The 27,116-nt window shown below is 40.1% G+C and overlaps 2 protein-coding genes across 3 annotated transcripts; one reads left to right on the forward strand and one right to left on the reverse strand.

The window, feature by feature from the left end:
- Positions 1–420: 420 nt before the first annotated feature.
- mrpl21 (mitochondrial ribosomal protein L21) lies at positions 421–1,270 on the reverse strand. Its single transcript, XM_058640223.1, has one exon. It carries the CDS (start codon positions 1,267–1,269, stop codon positions 610–612), a length of 660 nt encoding a protein of 219 aa, XP_058496206.1. The 5' UTR covers position 1,270; the 3' UTR covers positions 421–609.
- Positions 1,271–2,792: 1,522 nt separating this feature from the next.
- On the forward strand, positions 2,793–22,729 carry wipf2a (WAS/WASL interacting protein family, member 2a). 2 transcript variants are annotated; one of them, XM_058640221.1, is made up of 8 exons: positions 2,793–3,291; positions 10,591–10,735; positions 11,277–11,409; positions 12,998–13,123; positions 14,886–15,554; positions 17,730–17,975; positions 19,009–19,110; positions 19,948–22,729. In XM_058640221.1, exons 2-8 carry the CDS (start codon positions 10,673–10,675, stop codon positions 19,989–19,991), a joined length of 1,383 nt encoding a protein of 460 aa, XP_058496204.1. In that variant the 5' UTR covers positions 2,793–3,291; positions 10,591–10,672; the 3' UTR covers positions 19,992–22,729. The 2 variants fall into 2 exon arrangements, with proteins under 2 accessions (XP_058496204.1, XP_058496205.1); XM_058640222.1 differs by lacking the exon at positions 2,793–3,291 and adding an exon at positions 5,730–5,974.
- Positions 22,730–27,116: the final 4,387 nt, after the last annotated feature.

Consider the following 27,116-nt stretch of genomic DNA (forward strand, 5'->3'; position numbering starts at 1 on the left):
CCAGTGTGACCCCAGCTACTATAGTAGCAGACTGATTACCAACATTGAGTTTTTTGTAATTTTTGGGAATTGAACTCACAACCTTCCAGCGTTACTTAAAACTAAAGTACATTTTAGATCAGAAAATGACTTTTGATTCGATACTACCAAGTACCAGTCACTTTCTGGTAACATACTTGTACTTTAACTCAAGTATCACTTTAAGGTACTTTATACAAGACTAGGCAACACTGCCACCTGCTCGGAAATGAAATCCATGCCAAAGACGGATTCAGTGATGTTGAATAGCAAAGAATTGTTGCATCAGCAAAAATGATCAACGAAGAGGATTTGAGCCAGTGCTGACCATGTGAATTCAGTGCCTCATGAAACTACACTTCGGGGGAAATAAAGAAAAAAACCTAACACCTGAAACATCCCTTAACGTTTATAAAGAGTTTACTTATCGAAAAAATATCAAATATTAAAACACATTTCCGTCAGTTTTGTCGTTTATTTACAATAGTCCTGGTTCGCTTGTATTTAGAGAAAAACAACCCTTTTACACACTTCTGCTCAGTCAGAACAAACAAACGAAACCCAGTCAGTCAGAGTGTGAAATCTTCATCATCATGTCAGTCTCGGGGCCACTTCGATGCTGTTGATCCTCAGCACCGTCTGCGGTTGTACGATGATTCTCTTGCGCTGGAACCGGTGTCTCTTCCAGAACTGCATATGGACTTTGGGCCACGATTCGGTCTTTTCGAGCACCGTGGCCTCTACCCGGACCAGCTCCTTCCCCAGCACAGGCCTTCCGATCAAAGTGAAGTCCTCGGCCCCGACCAGCAACACCTTCTCCATCCGGATCCGCTCCCCGCACTCTGCCTCGATGTGGTTCTCGATCAGGATCAGGTCCTCGCCGGTGACCTTCCACTGACGCCCGGCGAAGTGCACCACGGCGAAGAGCCGCCCGATGTCCTGCTGCTGGATCCGCTGGTTCACGGTGTTCACCAGGGCGGCGTGTCGACGCATCTCCGCCTCCTGCTCCTGCGGCTCCAGGCTCGTGTGCTGCGGCCACGGAGGCCTGGATAGCGAGGTCCGGGGAACCAGGTCCCCACTCAGCGAACTGTGCGGTCGGACAGCAGTGGAGAACAGGAGTGGGGTTCTGGATGACACAAGGCTGCACGTCCTCCACAATCCTCTGCTCGCCGCCATCTTTACAGGAAGTGCTGCCACTTTTTTTTCTTTGACGTTTTCTTTTGGGCGGTTGTCAAACAGCGTTTGGCGCATTACCGCCGCCAACTGGGGAGATTTTACTATGGGATATAAGATTATTAGGGTCACGCAACATTTTTTAAGAATTCCAACATTGGAATTCTGAGAAAAAAAGTGACTGACTTTACTTTTCTTTTGGAAAGTCCTTGATTCACGCTAAGCAGCAGGCCTCAGTTAGAGACACGTTTATGAGGACATTCTGGTGGGGATGTTTTTTTTTTTGTAGAGCACATTTCAACAGACAAGACAATTGACAAGACAAGGTGCTTTAGATAAAATATTAAGGTCATCATGACAAATTGCAAAAGTGACATATTTAAATTAACAGAAATTAATAAACAGTGCAGTCTCTAAATAAAGAAACAAATTATATTATAATATAAAAGGCAGCCAGCATTTGTAACTAAATGAATAATTGAAGAAAAAACTGCTTTTTAGTATTATTTTGTCACCTCTTTATTTTCTGTCCGTCTGTCTCTTTGTGGTTGTAATATTTTGTCATTTTCAGGTGAAGGTTTGGGAAAATTCTTCCACTAGGATATAAATAAGCAATATAAAATATACAAATGCAAAAAAGTAACATTATCACCAACCTTAAAATACAGTGGTGTACACAGATCGAGAAGTCAGCTACAGACTTTTCACAGGAGGAACGTCCTCCTCTTCCTCACATATACTTCACAAACTGGTAGAGTGAAATCAAGGTGACTAATTATTATTACTTCATTTATTTTTTCTTTCATTTTTTATGTACTCCACTAAACATTCCTCAGCTCCATTCCGATCACATACCCTGGTATATACACAGTAGAACAGTATTTCTGATTTTCCTCCAAGTACCACCAGAGGTAGCTCATGTACCACTGGTGGTATGTGTACCATAGTTTGAGAGATAGGAGTTACGTGCAGTGACACATGATTATTGCACAATAGTAACAACTCTTGACAGTTTTTCTTTATACTTACTAGACAAGTATAAAGGAAAAGTCTCAACTGAGTTGACATCCAACTGTCCATTCCAAGCCATCATTAAATATTGTGTATACCTCATGTGGAGGATAAAACAGTAGAACATGGATGGATGTTCTTCAAAGCAATTTGAGGACCACTCAAAGCTGCCTCACACTTCAGTTTTTGCCATTCATCTATTCACACCCATTGACCTATATTTTCGCACCACTCATCTTTCATATCAATTCACACGCTGCCGTCAGGAGCAACGTGGGGTTACGTGCCTTGCCTAAGGACACGTCGGCATGTAGACGAGTGCAGCCAGGAATCAAACTCACAACCTTCGAGTTGAAAGATGACTGCCCCTGAGCTACCGTCGCCCCTAAATGGACACAGTGGTTTCAGATTATTGTACACTGTCAGACTAATTGTCTGACTCAACCCAAAGTCGGGTTTAGGGTGAACACTTGCTTATTAGACATGCATGTTTTGTCTCATTGCGACCTCGCAGGCGGAGTTACGGGGAAGGGATTCTTCTGGTGTGGTGGAATTTCCAGCTGCACCTGAACGCGGCGCTGATCTGCCTCCATTTTGTGTCGCTCGGCTATTTCCGTGTTTCCGAGCAGGGGCCGATGAAACTGTGTCAGCAGCAGGGAGTATGGCTCTGCTCGCAGGTCGGGAGTGCGGCTAAACTTTTTTTCGTAGCACAACGTAACTATTGACAGTGTCTCAGAAACGCATTTAACATTCGGTTTTATACGGCGTGGTGTCTCAAAGACGTCTTGTAAGTCGAGTCGGAGAGCACAGACCCTGACAGCTGCGAAGTAAACAGCTAAAGGCTAACGGCCAACTAGCTCCAGTGTGACCGCCGCTAGCTGGTAAACCTTCGACGGCGGGCTAACGTTAGCCGGCTAACCCTTGTTTTTGGTGGCGTTAAGTTACATCACCGCCACTTGCCATCAGTACCCTCCCTCCTGACTTAATTTTTGTCAACCTGCTCCGATCACTGGACACTAATTCGACTCTTTCCATGCATGTTGTTTGGGGAACAACTTCTCTCCCATACCTCCTGTTCTTCGAGCCAGGGTGAGTTACATGTCAGCCCGCTGAAGCTAACTTTACCCCGCATAAGTTGAAGCTAGCACCAGGTGTGTTTGTTTGAGTGGGTGTTTACCTGGGAGCGGCTGAAGCAACTGCACAACCTGTACAGGCCTGATCGATCCTGTTTCTGAGCTTCGTGTCGGCCTGTTTTTCAGTTTCCACACACGTACAACGTCTAATAACCATCACAAATGTTCAGTAATCATAAAGTTTTTTTTGTCAATGCGGTGCAAAGAATCCGGAACATTTTCATTGTGGAGGAAAAACAACACATAGTCGATATTCAATAAAAAATATTGGCTAATGATTTAGAAATCGCTTAATTATTGCAATAGCCAAGGCAGAGTTAGACCATTACAGAAAAGTCAAAATTGATGATGTTGATAATGAAAGCTGCATGATGTGGAGCTGTGGTTATTTTTGACAGATATTGCAATTGCAATATGATCCACAATTTGTACAATATTGTACTTGGTCACATGCAACTATTTTGTGATTATTGTGCAGCCCTGGTGAGAATTGCTTGCCATGAATTTAGTACAAATTAAGCTTTCATCTTTACATTCAAAATCCTAAAACATTCCACTTAATCCCATGTCATAAAGAAAATCCCCATAGGAGTATGTTGAGTCAATGAAAGCAGCAACTATTTGTCTTAAATCACATTTATGTCTAACAAATAGACCATAAAAAGCCATACAAATTCAGAAAAATAGTACAACAATCAATCGAATAACTACCATTACATTTTGTTGATAATTAAGAGTAATTGTTTCAGTCTTATCATCAAAGTTGCATATTTGTGCATGTCAGGCTGTTGGTCAATGTAATTTTAGATGTTACCATTTTATATTTGATATATTAAAGCATCATCAGGTTAACAAGTAATGACAATAATTCTGTGATGCAGCCTTGTTTTTCTCTTTTTGTGCAATAAATATTTAGCTCGGGTAGGTTAATATCATCTTTGAATCTTAAGAGTTTTTGTGGTTAAAGCATGAACATTTGCTTCTTCCCATCAGACGACATAGTTACACACACAAACACACTCAGGATCTGGCCTGAAGTTCAGTGCATTTCCCTAACTATAGAAGTGTCCAACTTCCTCATACACCACCATTTGTCTTCCTCTGTGAAGCTGTCATTAGTAAATGTGGTGAAACTTATTTTGATCCCCACCATGATGAACACCAGTTTACAAACCATTTGGGTGAACTGCTAAATGAATACCAAACCTCAACAGTCATGACCTACTAAGACCCTCACTGCTGCTACTTTGATCTTGAATGTAAATGTCATGTTATAGGAGTCAAAGGTCAAGACCTGTAGCTTTTATCTCTGACTGCTTTTGTTTTTGGTTTTGGTATGAAATTCATTCAAAACAATGCAAAGGACAAGAAATATTCCTCAGGCTTCGCATTTTAAAGAAGAGAGAGCTGAAGAGAGACTAATAAAGACATTTATGTTAATGTGGTACCTATTCATAATGTAAATATACAGCTTCTCGTATGTCCTCTTAATATGTGCTGCTGAAATTATTGTCTTTCATATAAAATAACACACTTGTTTGCTGTTGACAAGTGAAATTAGGGAGCTTGTTTTGTCCCCCATACATTGATTTATTGTTTCTATACAGGATAATATGCCCTTGTTTTAATTAGTAGTTTAGTTTTTTTGGAAGAAATGGGAAAAGAATAGACACCCATAAACAATAGAAACACTTAAAATGTTGCCTGCAACAAGCCATTATTTTAAACCTGATGATCCCCATATCATTTCTGTGGATTGCTTAATAGTTGTGGAGACAATTTTGTTTTTTAAACAAACTAATTCCTAGGCTCTGAATCCTAAATTGCTATTTAAATGTTTTAAAGTTAAAGATGTAATTAAGAAATGTTGTGATTCGAAGTTAGGATTTACCTTTGAACGAGCTGTTCCGTTTTCTGACTGGTATGGATTATGGGGGCTTTTGCCAGATATATTATTTTGTGGTTTTAATATCAAACCCTCATGACGAAGAAGTTTAGTTTGATATTTTGCGGTTAAACCATGAACTTCATTATAAAGAATTAAACTCTGGTTTTAGTAACTGAATGGAAAGTAGATAAAAGTGAATGATGTCACTGTTTGAAGTGTAATAACCAAGGATGGGTAATTAGTCCAACAATAAGCACAGTTACTGAAACTACTCTCACTTGAGTCCTCGTGTCTGCCATTTCTGTTCTTGTGTGCCTCCTTTTTACACAACGTCACTGACTGGTGAGCTCGCTGAGTGAGATTCCTTTGGTTTCCCTCGGCAAAAACCTGCCTCGACATTCAGCTGAGCAGCCTGAGTGGTGGAGGGTGAGGGCGGGGTGAGCAATGAGACTGAACAGCTAACTGGTTTGGGGAGATCCAGTGACTTGAGTCAGCCATTGTCTGCAGAGACTTCACATTAAGAGCAGTTTCATGTACAGGTGTATCATTGACACATTTCATATGAATGAGCTTTAGTTGCTGTTTTTTTTGTTTTGTTTTTTTGTGGAAATAAGAATCTTGACAGACATGAGAGTGAAGTAACAACTTTCAAGACGAGAGGCTATGACATTTTATCGAAATTAACAAAGAAGCCAAATTCCAGATTCAACGGACCAGGTTGTGCTTCTCAGCCTTTGACTGGTCAGTACTGGTGAGTTTGGGCCTCAAATTACTGTTCTTGCCTGTCAGAGTAGAAACTAAAGAGTAAATTGTCTAAATGAGTCAATATGAAAAAGACAAAACAATGTTTTACTGGACTTAACGTAGACAAGGGACATGTTACAGCAGCTGTATCCCTCAGGCTCCAGCAAACGGCACAAGCTAAGCTACACATGACATGACATAGCATGCCCCCAAATAACCTACGGAGCACAGTTCACCTTCCACTAATCAGACCAGTGTTCTAAATGGTTGTAAAGATTTGTGATCCCTACTAACTTTTATGTTTACAAGTCAAAGGTCATGACTGTGTTTTTTGTTTTGTTCTTTTACGCTGTAAAATCCAGATTTTAAAGAATAAAACAAACTGACAGTAAAACCTTTCAATTTGGAACAATGGGGCAAGAACATTTTTTCATAGCTTACATTCATACTACTTTTTCCATGTTTTTAAACAAAAACAATCTACCGCACCTGCTCACACGTGACCATTCATTTACACTGCATGAAAGTAGATTTTTCTCCTCTGCTGTTTGCTTAGTGTCATAAAGTACTACTTACAAAGGTAAAAAATTAAACATTTACTCACCGATTTGAAAGTCTTTTCTGTCAAGGACATCTTGCAAATCTGACACAGTATGAGCCTGTGCATTGGTCCCTACCTACTTGGCAAGATTTAAAATCACAGGAAGAAGTAAAGAAATGAAAGAAACACTCTTTCCAACACACTGTTCAGCAGCCACTGTGCCTGTCCAGCCACTAGTGCAGTCACAGTTGTTTCTGTCTGCGCTGATCTAAACACAAGGTGGGGTCACATCCCATCAGGGGGCCTGAGTCTCTTGATTTGATTCCTTTGGTCACAACTTGATTTAAAAATAGGTTTCCGATTCAAAACAATTTCTGATTCAAATAATCTTTTGAATGAGAATTGTTTCAGTACAATTTGAAGGTCCTCTCTGCTGTTGTGTGCTAAGAGAAGTTCTGTCATGAAATCACAATGAAATGTTTAGGATTGGGTAGCTTTTATATTTGGAAAAAGAAAATGTAAACACAAGCAAATCCAAGAAAACTAGTGGGGTAACAGTATCACACTCCAGTACATACCTCGGTTTTGACATCACAGCTCGGTGAACATAACAGTGGCTAATTGCCCATAATTTCCTCAACGAAGGATGGGTAAAAAATAAAAAGTAGAAAAGAACTAGGACTGCTTGTACTACTCGCATGGGCAAGGCATCAGGCACAAGAGTCAAACCTAACACTACCGTTGGGTTTGATACTGAAAAGGCAAAAATCCTGAAAACGTGGCTTAATCTCCAACATTTAGCACGAAAATGTCTGAAATCTTAATATTTCTCCAGCCGCATCACAACCCCTACCACTGTATTTCAATTCAGTGACTGTGTCAGACGGAGTCTGTGCTCCGGTCATGCAGGAAGCACTGAACAATTTTGAACTTTTTAATCAACTGATTCTAATGATTCCGAGAGCTAGTTTGTGAGTGTCGCGTGTAAAACAAAGTCATGGCAGTTTAATGCAGCTGTACAGTGATGACTCTGCCCGCATTAAGGAGGTACTATATTGTAATGGAAAGCGAACTAAACCATGTAGAGTGTAGCCGAGACGAGCTGGGACTATGTAGTGGAAAAGCGTCATTAATGGCCAATTCTCTTCACCTTTTATTCTGGAACATTTGTGCAAGTTTCAGAATCTAAAAGATTTGTAATTGCAAATGTGTATGCTAAGTTTTGTGTGAGTCTTATTTTGTAGGTCATGGCTTGCAGACGTGTTCAGGGTGCGTCCCTGGTCTTGCATATGAGGTTTGGAGCAGTTCAGTCAATGTACCATGTATCAGTCAAAGTTATAGGGAACGTCCTGTTTCATGGCGAATAGTTGAAATTAACCAGAATTCCGGTTTATATGAATTTTTTTAATGAAGACCGCTTAAATGATTTTGCACTCGGTTTTTACCCTGTGCTGTTCTGTAGTTCACTGGGAAACTGTGTGCTCGTTGGTGCGAGATAGATGTTAAACTCAGGTTGGTCAGTTGCTTTAATGCAGGGGTATTGAACTAAAATTCTAAAAGGTCCAGTTAGAGAAAATTTCCTAAAGCAAAGGTCCGGAACGTCATAATGTCTAACTTGCGTTATGATTTAGTAGTGCGATATATATTGAAGTAGCCTAGTAGTTGTATCAATGTCTGCATGTAATCAACAACTGACTGTCAGATCAATTGTAGAAAGAACAATTCAAAAACATTTCGACAATATTTATTGTCACTTTTATACAATTATACAGATACTGAATATATGTATTATTTTCTTCGCTCTTTATTTGTTTTTAATTCATTTTAGTGCTTATTTTCTGTGACCTCAGTTAAGACTTGAGTGGGTGTGTTTGGTCAAAAACGTTGTGCTTTGTCTCAGTTTCACTTGCCACAGTCTCTGAGCATATGAGACAGGCTGGTGTTGTGCTTCCAGAGGTAAGAATAAAACATGAATGAGTCTGTCCATTCAGGGGGTGAAAGTTTTCGCTGTCCACTTTTCTCATCTTAGAAAGTGCCATGTCTCGTTATTTTTCTCTGGCTCACTCGTCTCTCGCTGTGTCGCTCACTCCTCTCTCCGTCTGTCACTCGCTTCGCACCCCCTTCATGTGTCTGTATTCAGGGTCGCAATGTTCACAGAGACATTTGATTGGCTTTAATGGCATCACGTGGGATGGCTTAACTCGAATGCAATTGGTCAGTGGATTTCCTGATTTGATTCGCTAAACCAGTACCGTAAAGTCTAGAGAAGCTGTACTGGTCAAAATAGAAGCGCCCCGTCAAAATTTAAAAGACTTAAATAATTTATAGTAGCAGTAGCGTGGTTAGCACTGAACACGCTTGTAGTGCACATTTCTGCATGTTTTTAATACATGTACCATTGCACGCCAAAAGAAAACATGTTACTAATCTTGCAAAAGTATCCTGGGTATAATCTGAAAGGAATGTTATTTAAAAAAACATTTTGAATCTATTTTAGAATCTTGGAGGATGAGAATCACAATTTTGAATTTATTTATTTTTTCTTTCTATTTTTTTCTTATTCATTCTTATTGAATGGAGTGAATGTTGTTAGTATGGCTACATCAGGGATTTAAAGCTGAGATACAAAACACTCAGCAACAGCTTCCCTCTATGAAAGAATGTCTCCTTTAGAGCAAAGTGAGAACAGCCAGGGAGCAGAGTGGAGCTTGTTGGCATTATGGTCATCACCTTGTTTTTTCTTTAACATACCACACGTGAAAAGAATGCTCTGACTCATTACGACCTCGTCTCCTCGCTTTAGTTCAGTATTTGTCCCAGAAATAGTGAATTTCTCACATGGTGATGATTTTCAATGATGATTTGTGTGAGATTGTCCATTACATATTTATCTAAAATTACAGTTGCGTGACGTTGAATTACTAAAGCCCCTTTAGGTCCCAGTTCAACTTGCCTTGGCACGGTTTAGGTTGTGGTTCTATTACAATAGAATCATTAGAATCAGTTAATTTAAAAATATTTGTTCAGTACTACCTCCATGACCAGAGCACAGACTCCGTCTGCCACTCGCCAGTCGCAATCGCAATCAGCAGTGCTGTCGCTTAATACACCAGACTCCTCTGTTATAAATATTGAAAGTTTAGACATTTTCCCTGGTAATTTTTGGAGAGTAACCCACGTTTTTAGGATTAAGTCTTTATAACTGATCTACAGTTTGTCATTGGCCACTGGTTGGACAGAGTGCCATCACAGGAAGAGGAGAGCAGGTTCTTAAAAAAAGGTACCAGGTACTATGCTAGTGGAAACGCAAAATAACCGTGCCGAGGTGATTCGAGTCACGCTAGTGGAAACATGCCATAAGGTTTAAGTCTGTGTGAATAGTAGTGCTGGGCGGTATGACCAAAAATGTATAGCACAGTATTTTGCATGAGTAAGTGCTCCAGTGTGAGAGAGAGAGGTGTGCATGTGTGTTCGTATTGAGCGAGTGGTCAAGCGGTGTATCTGTTAACATATGTGTGAATTGTGCATTCCTGCAATTACTACCATGGTTACTTCAGCTAACGGGTGCAGCAGTGAGGACTCCCTCGAATAGTGAATTAAACTTTTGTTTAAATTCAAAAGACTGATTGAAAGTGCATAAATCAATTCAAGATGCATCGATAATCGTTGTATAATAGAAACATGGCCCCTGAATCATAATCAAATAGTGAGACACTTAAAGATTCCAACTTCGACTTATCCTAAAGAGAACAGACCAAAAAACTCACAACACAAGAAGACGATAATGATGAAAGTATGCGACAGTGATTGCTAACGCTAGTGAGAGGTGGGATTATGACATTACTGTTTTCCCCAAAGTATCGCATTGTTTGTCTTTACGAAGACGCAAGGGTGGCGTTATGAGATTTTCCCACTCTGGGACCCGTTTCAGGGCATTTTAGGTCTCCCGAAATGGCGTTTGGATAAACTTTAGCAGATTCCCTTTGACTCGTTTTTATGTAGATACTCCAAGGTCTCTTTTTTTGAAATGCTCACTGACTTCTCCACTCTCATCTAACTTAAAATTCATCCATTGTTTCCAGGTGTCGGTGTGTGTCAACCCACCTGAGACGGTGAAATCAGCCCACTTTATTCCACAATAAGAGGTGCCAACAGAGGGACAGGATGCCTATTCCTCCCCCTCCCCCTCCTCCCCCTGGACCCCCACCCCCACCCACCTTCAATCAGGTCAGTGACGGCACTCAACTGGCAGGAAAAGTGATGGAAAATGTCCAAAGTGACATTTGTATTCTCATAGACTGTTTTCGGACCTACACTGAAGTCTGGATGTTTTCTTGAAATTCCAGAGGGGTTGTATGTGAGAATGTACATTTCCACTCAGTTCAATCCAGATCTTTACCGTAACCCCATCCTGACAGCCCCTGGTCACATTTCAGGAAAATGTGCGGACTTCAGTGCATGTGTGAAATGCGTTTTTTCAGAACAGTTACTTATGCTTGCATTTATTGTGTTTTTATCCAACAATTATAAGAGAGCTGTAATCATGGGTTTTAAAGACTGGAGTCAAAACCTATAGCTCTGACAGGATGATAAGTTATCAAAAGCTTTCTGATAAACCTGCCACTGACTAACTCACTTGATTCATTAATAATCCTCAGATCTTTGAAGTGTCTCACTATTTTCCACTTATTTTCCATGTTGTTCACTTCTGACTGGGGGAAATGTTGGTGCAATTACAGGTTTTTCTTTTTCTTTTTAATCATAACAGGCAAACACAACTCCTCCTAAACTGAACTCCTCCGACGCGAAAGGCAGAGGGGCACTGCTGACAGACATCTGCAAAGGCGCCAGGCTGAAGAAAGTCACTGGGGTCAATGACCGGAGTGCTCCTGTTATAGAGAGTGAGTTACAGCAAGTACATCTTTACACAAACACTCTAATCACAGACAACCTTACTCTGTTTCATTACACAAACCAAATATCAGTAAAGTTTGTCACTTGATTTATTTTGTCTTTACTGAATAAAGATACAGTTAAATTACAATTCTTCTTATTATGCTAATAATCACTCACTCATCTTCTACGACTTTATCCTCCACATGAGGGTCGTGGGGGGCACTGGTCATACTAACAATCTATACAATAAAATAATAAGAAAACAGAGGGAACACTAGTTTTTATATTTTCCCTTTTTGTATTTAAATTTTAATTTAGCAGCAGACTAAATAGTCATTCATCAGTTTATTTGCCATATTTCTTCCACAACATTTCTTTTAATGGATTTGGAAGCTGTTGCACTTTGTCGTACACATATGAAATACAAAGGAGAACATAGTCTGGGTCAAATTTGTTCAACAGCATGAAAATATCTGGGATTTCAGGCAGGTGGTGGAGTCTGCAGGTGCCATGATTATCCAGAGCTTGTGCTGCTTCTCCACACATGAAATTGAGATTTGCAGATAATTGATTAGGGAGCTGGCAGTAAAAAGTCCAAGAGTGACACTGGAGGATATTAGCATCCCAGTAGGACAAAAAGAAATATGCAGACTTAAGTGCTGCTACTACAGATGTCTGTGTGATGCAAATCAAATCAGCAGCACCAAAAACTAAATCCGCAAGTGGAAGTTAGTAATCTTAGAGGAGGTTCCACCATGCAATCTGAAAAAGAGAAAAACGTTACAAAAACTGTCTGGGGAAATTAAACATCATCAACATGTATTATTAGGGTACAATATTAGGAAAATACGCATTTAGTCAAATCCAAACTGTGGGACATGATTACACGTTTTGATGCATTGAGCTTTTCATAAGCTGTGAACCAGAACACACTCTGTGTTTTCTGGTTCGCATAAATTATAGCATGGAAAGGAGGAACGAAGTTGTCTGACTTGACAAAGTTTCAGCTCAAACCAAACGTTTGACCAAAAGTCCCTATAAACCAAATGCAGAATTTCTTCTTTTCAAGCAGAAAAGATTGAAAACTGTTTCTATCCTGTGTCCAGAATGGATCCAGGCTGACTTTAGTTACTATTCATTGTCACTTTTTGGTAATACTGCCAAACAATCTCCAAACACAAGAGTGTGATGAAGACAGGGACAGTAAATGCCACCTCAAGAGAGAGGTGGGACTATGATACTGTGACTGTTTCGGGTCTCTCAAAACTCAGTTTCTGTGTGGATGAAACGAAAAATTTAAAAATTTTTAAAAACCTATGCAGATTCACATACACTCAAATTTTATACATTTTGAAAACTATGCTTGGCAAATATTTTTAATAATTTAAGTTTGGGGAAGGGGTTGCTAACACTTTCTTCTGTGGGATGCAGACAAAGTCAGAAGCAAGAATTTTACCCCTTGTATTAAATAATTTTTTAATTTTAATGAATATTATAGCTTTATTACCTCTCCTTGTCTGTTTGTTACCGGTTGTTGTTGTTGTTGTTGTTGTTGTAATTTTTATCATAACATAATAATTCTTTCTCCAACAGAATCAGGAGGAGGAGGAGGAGGAGGAGGAGGAGGTGGTGGTGGTGGTGGAGGTTTTGGAGGCGGAGCTCCATTGGGAATGGGGGGACTATTTCAAGGTGGTGTGCCAAAGTTACGCCCAGTTGGAGGTAAAAATCCAGTAAAACATCACTTTTAACTCTGACCTAAGTAGTAAACATAATTTTATTATGAAGATTAATGGTAAATGTATTGACAGGAATATATTTGATACATTTGTACAGCAACCATGGTATCATGTAACATGGTAACATTTGCTTATGACAAGTTTCTTAAAATGAATTAATGGTCTGCAGTCTAAAGGGCTTTGTACACAAGAAAATTCCTTTTAATTTATTTTCGTTTGTTTATATTAATTTACAGAATTTCACTGAGCAATGTTGCATCCTTCAAGTGACATTAAAAATATAAAAAATTAACAAATGCACATAGCCATGAATGTTTACGAACAAGCAATACCGTTTTCAAATCTTCAGACTGCCTGACAGACAACCTAAAGTCCATCTTGAAACAGGGAAGTGGTCAATTTTATTTTACGTGGGGAAATTATCACTGAATTCTGATTCCACCTGTTGCTTTTGTGTCACAATTTTTTCTCTGGTCCATATAGTTTGAGTTGTTGCATTGTGCTTACAGTGAATAGTAAAGATTCACTGATTCACAAGTTTCAGATAGAGAATTTTGTTTTCTACGTTGATTTATTTTGCTCAATGCAGAAAACCTATATTTATATCTGCTTTGACATGAGTAGGTGTGGGGAAAAAACGATTCTTAAATGCATCGCGATTCAGACGTGGACGATTCTGAATCGATTCACAAATGTCCAAATTCTGATTATGTAAAAGTTAAATAATGTAAAAAAGACGGTACTTAAAGGCGTAACTCCGAAGTGCAGCATGCCATCACCCGGACATTACAAAGAACAAAGAATAACAAAGAAGCATGGAGCCGAGATACAGCGGCGCTATTTCACTGACATGGTGATCCCGACACTCGACAACGGAACCAAAACAGAAGTCACGACCTTATGGGTGAAAGCGCGTAGGATAGAAATGACATGTGATGCTTGGACATCTGTTGCCATCATCATCCGTCACTATAACTACGCACTTTATCACCGATGACTGGAGAGAGCAATGAATGAGAGCGTGATTCAGTTTACATTTTTGTCTTAAATGTGTGAATTGTGATTCAAGATGTTACTTTACAATTTTCAGTTTCCAGTTTTTACATTTTATTTAATTTAATAAATGAAAATGAGTTAAACTCATCAAGTTAAACACTTGCTTATACATCGCACTTATGACTAGCACTTTATAGTTTGGCTTACTTGAAGCTCTTACTTACTTCTAGCTCTTGTTTGTACCCAAATGTTTAAATGCACTTATTGTAAGTCGCTTTGGATAAACGCGTCTGCTAAATGACATGTAATGTAATGCAATGTAATGTTAAACTCATCATACAAATGCACTGTTAAAAGTGGCAGTGGGTAAGTGGTGAGTGATCCCACAGTGGGACAAAAACTATCAAAAAACTGATTGAAAGTTCAATTAAATTTAAGATGCATCACTAATTGTGGCTCCAGGATCATAATCGAATCGTGAAGCACCTGAAGATTCCCACCCCTAGACATGAGCAGGCAAAATATGATGTTAATTTCATTACAGAAGGGACTAACTAAAACATATGTATATCGGTTATCGGCTCAAGTAGTGAGCCGATAGTGGCTCTTGAATAATTTATTGATTGATTTAGAAAACGATCAACAGATTGATGAATGATAAAAATAGAATAGCTTCCGTTCTGTGTCTTGTTTTTACAATATTTTATTTTCCTGAAATGTACTGAACCTCTCCTCTGTGCCCTACTCAGATGGTTCATCAGGAGGTTCAGTAGGCAGATCTGCACTGAGGCCTCCAGGGTCCCGTCCTGCGGCCCCTCGTCCTCCAACAGGTCGCTCCTCCTCTCCCTCCCCAGCCAACAAGCACTCTCCATCGGAGCATCATCACTCCCACCGCCCCTCTCTCCCTGACATCTCCCATGTCTCCAGCAGCAGCTCATCCACTGGCAGCGGAATGAAGCACAGTACCTCTGCCCCGCCCCCTCCTCCACCCTTCAACAGGGGGGGCCGCAACAATGCTCCACCCACTCCTAATCTGAAAGCACCTTCTTCATCCTCCTCTCACAGTAGAGAGAAGCCCCTCCCCCCGACACCCAACAGAGGCCCCACACCGCCCAGCTCTGTGAAGCCACCTTCCTCCAGCAGACCGCCAACAGGGGGCTCCTCTGCTCCTCCACCGCCCCCGCCATACAGACCACACACATCAGTTGGCATGTCCAATGGGCCGTCCCATGTAGATGGTGGCGGGGCTCCCGAGCTGCCACAGAGGCACAACTCCCTGCACAAAAAGCACACATCAGGAGGCGGCACCCATGGACGCAGCCACGCTCCTCCTCCTCCCCCTCTCTCTTCATCGCCATCCTCTCAGCAGGGCGCCAGACCTCCACCACCTGCTAGAGAGCCGCCAGGCCGCAGAGCAGGTACATGACACGACACTAGATTGTGACACCACACCAGATTGTGTCGATGGCTGCAGTTTACAGTCATTATCATCCTTTAGGGTTGCAAAGTTTGAGCATTTTTCTTAACTGATAGTAGAAAGGGTTAATAAAGAAGAGTCTGTTAAGCATTAACAACAAGAAGAATAAACAGTTCATTTAGTGGTAAAATGGTTAATGGTTCATGTAATCCCAAACAGTAACAATAGCTACTGCTTTGCAGTTAATATGCGCTGGACTGAGTTTGCATGGTCACTGCTGGTTTGACTGCTGTGCATTCACACCGTCACAGATCCAACCAACAAACCAACCTGTAGACTGAGCCGACAACAGCTGACTGACACGGCAGCAATTCATTTTAGTACATATCAATGCTGTCAATTGATAGCAGGTTAGGGTGAAAAGAAGCCGTTTTGTTATGATGTGCAACTGTGCATGGAACTGCGATCATCTCCCTTGAGAAAGCTGGTATGGTAAACATATTCTCAACATGTCAACTCTGTACAGCACTGTGACCACTTTTTACCTTCTCAAAAAGTGGTCACAGTGATGTGCAGAGTTGACATGCTGAGAATATGTAAACATTGTGGTACACTTGGTTTGTAAAATGCTCACTCAAACATCAAACCATTACAGTAATGGATACAGTAATGTAACCTTCTCAAAAAGCAGCTATTTTGTGTTCAAGATAATACCAGTGTGTTTAAAAACGTGAATAAAGCACAAAATCCTTTTAATAATATTTATTTCGATGCATTGGGAACACTGCAAATTATATTCTAAATCAAAACATGAAGAAAAATTATAATTTTTTTTACTACTTTACAGAAAATGAAAAGAAAATAATAATCGGCTGTTCAAAAAAAAATTCTGCATTTTTTTAATGCATTTTTCTTAACAAACTGAAGTTTTTATTGTATAAACTGAAAAATCTGTAGGATTTAGCATTCCTGTGAATCCCTTAACTAATATTTAGTTGTATAACCTGTGTTTCTGAGAACTGCTTCACATCTGTGTTGCATGGAGTCGACCAACTTTTTGCACCTGTGAACAGGTATTCCAGCCCAGGATGATTTGACAACATTCCACAATTCCTCTGCATTTCTTGGTTTTGCCTCAGAAACAGCATTCTTGATGTCACCCCACAAGTTTTCTATCGGATTAAGGTCTGGAGATTGGGCTGGCCAAATCTGAGCAAAGTGGGTCATGTAAGAATTGCAAAGTGCAAAAGTGGTGGGGAGCACTGTGACAACTTTTTACCCCAAAAAATGGTGAGAATATGCCACCACAATGTTTGAAACATTGGTGGCATATTCTCACCATTTTTTGAGGTAAAAAGTTGTCACAGTGCTCCCCACCACTTTTGCACTTTGCAATTCTTACATGACCCACTTTGCTCAGATTTGGCCAGCCCAATCTCCAGACCTTATGCCACCACAATGTTTGAAACATTGGTGGCATATTCTCACCATTTTTTGAGGTAAAAAGTTGTCACAGTGCTCCCCACCACTTTTTGAGAAGGTAAAAAGAGGTCACAGTGCTGTGAACAGTTGTCATGTTGGGAATATTCTCACCATTTTTTGAGGTAAAAAGTGTTCACAGAGCTGTGCAGAGTTGACATATTGAGAATATGCCACCACAATGTTTGAAACATTGGTGGCATATTCTCACCATTTTTTGAGGTAAAAAGTTGTCACAGTGCTCCCCATCACTTTTTGAGAAGGTAAAAAGAGGTCACAGTGCTCCCCACCACTTTTTGAGAAGGTAAAAAGAGGTCACAGTGCTGTGCAGAGTTGTCATGTTGAGAATATGTCACCACAATGTTTCACTTACACTTTGTAATATGCTCACTCACCCTAGATTGTTAAACCCGTGATTTGAGCTCCTGAGGACAACTGTGACCTCTGTCTTTGAGCTCTAAGCTTAATTTACATGAACTTGCAAGCATTAGATCTCCAATTTCTGTGTTCTGTGAGGTAAAAATGTGTGAAGACTGATTTTCTCTGGAAACTCTGGTGTGAGGAAGTGAGTCATTTGAAAAGTTATAAACTTTGGGTGTCTAATCTGGCAAGAAAAGCAGAAAACATGTATACATTCAGACTGTACATTCAGCAATCATTTCAGTCCATGATGATAGAGTGAGTCTTCTCCACGCAGCTCCCCAGGTGCCCCCTGCTGGGTCTCGAAATGGAGGTCGAGACGCGCCACCGCCGCCTCCCCCGTACCGCATCAACAGCTCTGGGAACTCTGAGTCCCAAAGCCGAGGGGGGAAACCGCCCCCTCCTCCCTCCTCGCACTCCTCCATCTCATCCTCCTCCTCCCGCACCCCAGCTGGACCCCCTCCACCTCCCCCACCCATCAGGAATGGCCACTCCATCATCTCCTCTTCCAAGTCCATCATAGGTAAGGTGGAATGGACTGCTTTTTTACCTATGAATGTCATCAATACTTTGTGTTATTGCTCAAAGGGGCTTTTGGAATATTGTGTCATCAACTAAAAAGTATATGTGTTTAAAGTGAAGGCCTGCGACCATCCACTGTCCACTTCAGTGCAGTAGTTACAGGCGCATAAACAAGAGCATAACCGATAACCGCAAACTCCAGCAGCTTTGTTGTTTTTAACTTGCCTGGCAGAGACTGACGGTTGCCCTCATGTATGAGCAAACTGTCAATGGGTTTTAATTGTACAACATGTGTATGTGATGCTCAAACATGTCTTGAATAAACCTGGTGTCACAGACACCTTTTTACACTGCAGATACATGCAGACCCGCCAACCTCTACGCATTTTGCGTAGCAGATAGGCATTTTGACATTAAACTACGATGTGTCACTTCAAATTACGCGAAAGGGAATAATGGCACTCTGTTCATCTGTTTACGTGCAGCAGCCCACAGGCTACAGTCTCCCTTTAGCAACTTTAGCCTGCTGGAAAAAGACAACTTTGACCAACCATTGCGCTCGTTTCCATCCCAGCGTCAAACACAAATGGAGAGCCGGAGAGATGGCAAATCGCAAGTGACAAAATCGTTTTTATTTCTCTCGGCCCATCTTGATAGTCTTGCTGATTTTCCACGGGAGGACGGCACTGAATACCGTTCCAACGCTAAATGGACCGGGTTTGAGAATGTGAAATTGTGAAGTGTGTTCATTTTACAGTCAAAGATTAACGTTAATGACGGGACCGTTTTAACGTCCCAGCTGAAGAAATGTAGCGCTGATAAAATGGTCCTTTATTAGTCCCGCAATGAGGACATTTTAAGAAGTGAGAGCTGCTGAAACAGTCTGCGTCTCTGATTTAGAGTTTCCAAAGTGTTGCACGGGATTGTTTTATAGAAACAGATCAGGAGCAGTTTCATGCAAGTGGAACAGAAATAATACTATAGAAAAAACATGGGGATGGTGTGATATATATACGTGTGTCCCTTTTTCTCAGATGATTTTGAATCCAAGTTCAACTTCCACCCGATTGATGATCTTCCACCTCCAGAGGAATACAGGCATTTCAACAAGGTTTACCCCAGCAAGAACAGCAAGGGTACGGAACAGCTAAATCTAGCTTTCAATTTAACATACTTTTCACTAGACACAGCATCACTGTCAGAGGTCTCAGGTATCTAACCCAGAATTTTCTGTGATCGCTGGACAAATGTAACACTTGGTACGTTTCCATGCAAGTGCAATGTAAGTCACTTTTCAGTTGGACGGCTGTCCTTGTTTTTGTCCCAGCACACAAGATTGTTATTGGTTTATTTTGTTTTTTACTGGCCTCAATTGCTCCTTTTTTTATTGCTGTTGTCTTCTTCTCCTGTGTACCATATTTTTCTAGTAATTCTGAGTATTCCTACAGGGTAGGAAATGTAATGCAAGCACAAAACCTAAGTCTGACTGAAGAAAGCCATGCAGTAATAACTCACCACATAATCACATTATCCTGCTGTGTAAGTCCACATTCCCAAGAAATTTGATTTAGTACAGTTAAGTTACTTTTAAGTCCATGGGTCACGTTTGGCTCACTAGGCTTATTAAATAAAATTATTAAATTAAATTTGATTATTGTTATTATTATGATTATTGTTATTAATAATACATAATTAAATTAAGACTATTATATAACTAATCATATTTAAATATACAAAAATAAATCCAATATATCATTTTTTATGCTCATTCCATAGTAACTTTACTAATGACAGGGCACTTCAGAGTGGTAGGCAGAGTGGTAGAGGGCCTATTATGGCAGAGGAAGTTGTTTAATTACTACGATCTGACTTCTGGTGTCCTGTGGAAATGACTTACCACTTCTTAAACAACGCATAGCTCTCTATTGGTCAGTCTGACCTTGAGTGACCTCTGTCCTTGTTTTTTCCCTCAGCCATGATGAGAGGAGCTCCTCCAGCACCACCAGTTGGGAGGTGAACCAGCCTCGGCTCAGGAAATGAACTCTCAGTCAGCCGCCTCGTCAAACAGTCGGGAGGAAGTGATGAAGACCCAATTGAAACCACACACTATGACACACACACACACACACATATATAGTAACACTAAACCAACAGCTGGAAGCACAGTGGCCAAAACACGAAACACTACCACTTCGCGCAGGGTTTTTACATGTCACTGCGATCACTTTCTCACATTGCACGATTGAATAAAAACCACTCGGCGGCGAGAAGCCGACTCAACCTCCGTGACTGCATCCAGTCAACGTCTCCTCTGCCGACTGGACGCAGAAACCTCTGTCCTCAAACATATCAGGACCAAACTGCGGACACTTCCACATCTGTGCATTCCACCTTTTTTAAAATACATATTCATGATGATAATGGTGTTTTTTTTTTTTTTTTTCATTCTCTGAATAACACTTTATTTTTAATATTTTACTTTGGTGTCAGCATTAATTTGTGTTGAGAGAAGAAAAAAATGTCACCGTACAAACAGGTGAAATTGAACCTGTCATCCCACAGAACTGATGATGCCACAACTGTGGGTATGAGTGTCATTTTTAATGTTAGTTTTTGTCAAAGTCATTCCAGCAGTGCCAGGTGAGGGTGTGTTTGAATCATCTCTCAGTCTCATTGTGCCAAAAGTGGGTGGAGTCAAAGTGCAGAGTGAGGAATGTCCTTTTTTTATGTATACAGCTATATTTTTTTCTCTCTTTGATCTTAAAGTGGAAACATGGTCGAGGCTTTTCAGAGCCATTTCCTGCTCCTCTTTTTCTTCCCCTCTACGATGTTTTTATATTTCTATCCTCACGAAGTGTTGCATGGCAGATGGACTGCTCAACTAGGACACTGTGCACAATGCTCATTTATGCACTTCACACATCAGGATTTAGTTCATGTTGATGTGATGTGACAAAACAAAAAAAAAAGAGTAATTCCTGATTGTTTTACGGCATGATTCCACTATCTCATGTTTGAGTAATTGCCAACACTGGTATCAGTCTGATTCTGTCTTTTTACCATCTTTTTGAAAACCATCAAGCTGCTCAAGTGGTAGTTCTGGTGTTTGGAGTGAGGTTGTATGAAGTTCTGACACAGTTGTGACTGCTTTGTGGCCGCTCACTGAAAACATGGCTGTCAGTGGGGACACAAGAAAAATAACACTTAAGCCAAAAGACTCCTAATATAAGCTAAACTATCTCCCGGTGTAGAAACCACATTTTGTTGGTCACTCCCTCCTGTACCAAAGTCCATAGAGAAAATCAGTGTTTTTAGCTCATGGGGACACAGGAGCTGCTGCTCATCTGCTGCCTTTTTGAACAAAGGATTCCAAACACCAAAATCAAACATTAGAACTTGCTGATGGAGGCATTAATGGATCAACATCTCTTCTGTGTTGTGTTGAGAGAAAAAGCAGCAAACACATTCACGTGATAAAGTGGACTTGCTGGTGGAGATGAGCCTTTTATTAAGTAGCCACATGTTCCTGAAGGCAGCCATGTTTTCAGTGAAAGCAGTCATCTGTGTCATACGGAGGTTTTAGGTACACGGGCCTCTCACTGCACAGTCATCAACTTACACATCCATACTGCCGTGTGACTCTGGTCTGTGCGTGGAACCTGAAATAGTCCGCACAGCTTCCATGGTCACTGCAGTGTGGGAGACTGGGGTGTGCTGCCCTCTCTGGTCACACGGCAGCATTGTGCTGACTGGGGCATTTTTGTAATATTTCTGGTTTATGGATCATATTTGATTTTTTTTCTGATATGTGATCGTGTGATTTTGACGAGCATCAGACTGACACTGTGCGTGGGATCAGCTGAGCCTGAGGTTGTTGGATTAACTTTAGCCAACATCTTTCTCCAAATACAAATTATGAGGATATTTAACTGGACCACCATGTGACGCTTTTAGCATATAAGGGATCATTTATCACTTTTCTGCAGATTTTTATTTATCTTCACTCTGTGGTGAATTCATTGGTTTTCCTTTGCTGCTGGTGGGAATATTAAAGACTGTGTTGGTGAATTGCTATGCAGTTTGTACAGATTGTAGCTGGTAGCAGCTAACCAAAAAAAAAAAGAAAGAAAAAGGAACACTTAAGTGCCAGATAACCGTTAAAGCAGGTGGAGGTTCTTTACTATACTTATTTCAAAATACTAACTCCATCTTCAGGTCTGTGATACAGCGCCTCCTGCTGGTCTTTGCCTTACACTAATCTGTTGTCACTCTCATAGGTACTGGTGCTTTATTTGTGGGGGGTTTTATTGATGTTTTTAGGGGTAAGATGATGGCAAGATTAAATAAGACATGAGTCTCTTTGAAAATGCAATAAATATTGTATATTTACGTAATGGAATATGATAATCATAGTTGTTCTATTTTATTTTGTAAAAAGGCTGTAAAATAGGAAAGAGAGCTGGTTAAGATGATGAAACATGTTCCAGCAGAGGGAGCAGGGAGGACGTGTGACACTTTGCAGTGAACAGTGGGGGAAAAAAACCCAGTTGGCAGTGAAACTGGTGAATGTGGCGAGTGATGGAAGATGTACAGCGATGACTACAACACCTCCTGTCCCGGGTTTTATGCTCACTTTGACATTTTCTTACTTTGTTCATGCTAAAAAAGTGGTCATTTCATGTTAATCAACATCTGTTTTTATTCTTTGAAATCATTTGAAATAAATGTATTCCTGTTGGGGAAAAGGGAAATTGATGGAGCTGTTGTTCTCTTTTATTTGTGTTTAAGAGTGTGTGATGTTTATGCTGACAGTAATGTTCTGATATTAACCACTTAAGGACATTCCTCCTCAGGACTCTGAAATGTAAACCAGATAAACTACATGCTCTTTATTTAGTTTTGAATCTCTTTTTTAATCTGTAAATGACTCATTTGAAAACTTGTGACCTCAGTTCTACAATTGTTAAGGAAAAAGATTTGATGATGACTAAAATATTTCATGTTTAGAAATACAAAGTTCTGTTGAACCACGGTCAACAGGGTCATTTGATTTGATTCATTTCAGTTAGCCTGCATATATTTCAGGGCAGGGAAAGTCTTTAAAGGGAAATGCAATCCAGTTAATTACTACTTTTTGGTGGATATTTTCCCATGCATGTGAGACATGGTGGCACAATTATGATTGTGATGATTGTCTACAGGTGCCACCAGACACTGAAGACCATCCCTGCAGTAAGATTTCTTGCATCTTTCCTCTCAAAGACTGGGATAGTCTAAGCATTTCTTTCACACATCGTCAACATCTCTCAATGATGCTTATCTGTGTGTCCATTTAGGGCAGTGATGTTACTGTGGACAAACAAGATCACACGTGCAAATGATCAGGGAAAGAAAATTATTATTCAAAGTACTTGAATGTACATGTATTCAGTGTTGCATATTTATGCATTGTATAATTTCATTTTAGGAAAAGGCCCAAAAAGCCAAGCAGCAACGATGTCAGCCCAGTTGTCTGTTAATTCATGTCATGACTCAGGATGAAGGCATGCTGCAATACCTTAAAGTGAGTGGCAATGGCATTTTGTGGTGTTTGTGCCTTTATATAAGAATACTCACGCTAAAAACCTATATATTTATAGAAAATCATCAGAGGCAACATTGTCTCTCTGGGCCGAGAAGGACGACAGGGTTTTCATTCTTTTTGAAGATGATGACCAAGTGGACCAGATGATGCACTTCTTGTTTGGAGTCCTTGAAAGTCCACAGACAGATAAGAAGTCTGCATCCAGTGGCTTTCATCATGGATGAACTTTTGCCAGAGGTGAGATATCAGACACTGACTACATGTTTTATATGACTGAATATGTCTCCTTTAAACACATGGTCACTGTCCAACACAATCTTAAATCTTCATCATTGACTTATGTCCCTGCAGCTGTACTCTCCATCTCCCTGGACAAAGACAAACAGATGTGTTTGACTCATGAGGTAAACTGGATAGTTTAGGAAACTGTTAATCCAATTTCACCACCGTTTATATCCCATAATGTATGTGAGTGTCATTAATGACTAAATTAGTTTGTTATATCATTTTGTCTTGTCAGCAAGATAAGGGGAACAGCTTCAGAGCCACATGTCCAAACTGTAAAGCTTTGCAGTGAAATTCAGAAAAGCCTTAGAGAGAGAGAGATCTGCTTGTAGTGGTTAATTCCTGTCTTTTGTTTACCACTGTGGTGGCTGAGCTTAGAAAATCTTATACCACTTATACCAGAAACTCAAGTTCAAAGAAATCCAGGTCCAGGTCCTGCAAAATCTGACACATTTGGAAGGAGGTAAAGATCTGTCCAACCACTCACAACCACAAAAGACAAAATTAAAAGACACTTTTCTCCTGTGGTTCATTCTGGCTCCTACAATGCTGTTCATACAAATAAAAACAATATATCATTCATGACATGTATTTGAAAGTTATACAACTTTCATGCATCATGACAAACATTGTGAAAATACTTATAACTGCTAACAGTAAATCTCAGTCATCCTTAATATATCACAGAGCTTTGTCTAATTTGACCAACTTGTTGGAATAGTTTAGTTTATCGTTGATTTTGTTTTTTGACACCTTTGTTGGGTGATTTAGCTCAGTAGTTGAACCTAATGTGGTTTAAAACATAGAACAAGTAGACTTTTATTAGTTCTAATTGTTGTTCTGTCCAGTTTAATAACATGTCAAACTACAGACTAATATAGGTCTATATTAAACACACCTTTCTGTGACCTGCAGGTTACTATGTTTGAAGTTTGCAAAAATGAATTAAATTACTCACAAACGTCACATTTTCATGATTATACATCTCAGCATTTATATATTTTAGCAGTTACAAACTGCTAATTCTATTAACATTAACTATTGACATTAATTAGTTTCCAAAGTGACTTTAATTATTCACAAATTGCATACAAAGTACATTTCTGTGTTCATAAATGTCAACACAGTATTAACCTTCTCTATTACTGTAAGCCTTTGGTTTTATGTGTCACAGTTTATGTTTGTTAAAGTTTACATCAGTGTTAAAGTGCAGTTAAAGTGTATTACTGTTAATATTTCATACCTTAGCTTTCCCATATCATTCATAGGCTATATATACATATATATTCATTTCACTGCGCTTGTTTTTGCACTCTGGTTAGACTGAATTGCATTGCAATGACAATAAAGTTGAATGAATCTCATCACATTTTCATTATTAGTCTATATTAGTCTCATGTATAGCACACCAAGCATCTGTTTTTTAATTAGAAATGTAACATGCAGTCGGCACATATACTTCTCTTCTCTCTTCAGATGCACTTTTAAAATATTTCAGTTCCACCCCCAGTGACACAGTAGCTCGAGCAGTTGCTCGAGTAGCCGTAGCTCGAGCAGTTGATCGAGTAGCCGTAGATCGAGCAGTTGATCGAGTAGCCGTAGATCGAGTAGCCGTAGATCGAGCAGTTGATCGAGTAGCCGTAGCTCGAGCAGTTGCTCGAGTAGCAGTAGCTCGAGCAGTTGCTCGAGTAGCAGTAGCTCGAGCAGTAGCTCGAGTAGCCGTAGCTCGAGCAATTGCTCGAGTAGCAGTAGCTCGAAACAACCCAAAAACACGCAGGACGACAGGTATTTTCTGCGGCCAGTGTTGCCAACTTGGCGACTTTCTCGCTAAATCTGGCGACTTTCCAAACCCTCCTGGCGAGCAGCGGGTGAACGAGCAGCAGCTCGCGCTCGCGGGTGAACGAGCAGAAACTCGAGCCGACTGACGCTGTCTGACTGTCGCAGTTTGCAAAAATGAATTAAATTACTCACAAACGTCACATTTTCATGATTATACATCTCAGCATTTATATATTTTATTTTTATCTATTAACATAAACTATTGACATTAATTAGTTTCCAAAGTGACTTTAATTATTCACAAATTGCATACAAAGTACATTTCTGTGTTCATAAATGTCAACACAGTATTAACCTTCTCTATTACTGTAAGCCTTTGGTTTTATGTGTCACAGTTTATGTTTGTTAAAGTTTACATCAGTGTTAAAGTGCAGTTAAAGTGTATTACTGTTAATATTTCATACCTTAGCTTTCCCATATCATTCATAGGCTATATATACATATATATTCATTTCACTGCGCTTGTTTTTGCACTCTGGTTAGACTGAATTGCATTGCAATGACAATAAAGTTGAATGAATCTCATCACATTTTCATTATTAGTCTATATTAGTCTCATGTATAGCACACCAAGCATCTGTTTTTTAATTAGAAATGTAACATGCAGTCGGCACATATACTTCTCTTCTCTCTTCAGATGCACTTTTAAAATATTTCAGTTCCACCCCCAGTGACACAGTAGCTCGAGCAGTTGCTCGAGTAGCCGTAGCTCGAGCAGTTGATCGAGTAGCCGTAGATCGAGCAGTTGATCGAGTAGTTGATTGAGTAGCCGTAGATCGAGCAGTTGATCGAGTAGCCGTAGCTCGAGCAGTTGCTCGAGTAGCAGTAGCTCGAGCAGTTGCTCGAGTAGCAGTAGCTCGAGCAGCAGTAGCTCGAGCAGTTGCTCGAGTAGCAGTAGCTCGAGCAATTGCTCGAGTAGCAGTAGCTCGAAACAACCCAAAAACACGCAGGACGACAGGTATTTTCTGCGGCCAGTGTTGCCAACTTGGCGACTTTCTCGCTAAATCTGGCGACTTTCCAAACCCTCCTGGCGAGCAGCGGGTGAACGAGCAGCAGCTCGCGCTCGCGGGTGAACGAGCAGAAGCTCGAGCTGACTGACGCTGTCTGACTGTCGCAGTTTGCAAAAATGAATTAAATTACTCACAAACGTCACATTTTCATGATTATACATCTCAGCATTTATATATTTTATTTTTATCTATTAACATAAACTATTGACATTAATTAGTTTCCAAAGTGACTTTAATTATTCACAAATTGCATACAAAGTACATTTCTGTGTTCATAAATGTCAACACAGTATTAACCTTCTCTATTACTGTAAGCCTTTGGTTTTATGTGTCACAGTTTATGTTTGTTAAAGTTTACATCAGTGTTAAAGTGCAGTTAAAGTGTATTACTGTTAATATTTCATACCTTAGCTTTCCCATATCA

The sequence above is a fragment of the Solea solea genome, chromosome 10, assembly GCF_958295425.1.
Source record: "Solea solea chromosome 10, fSolSol10.1, whole genome shotgun sequence".
Taxonomy (NCBI): Eukaryota; Metazoa; Chordata; class Actinopteri; order Pleuronectiformes; family Soleidae; genus Solea; species Solea solea.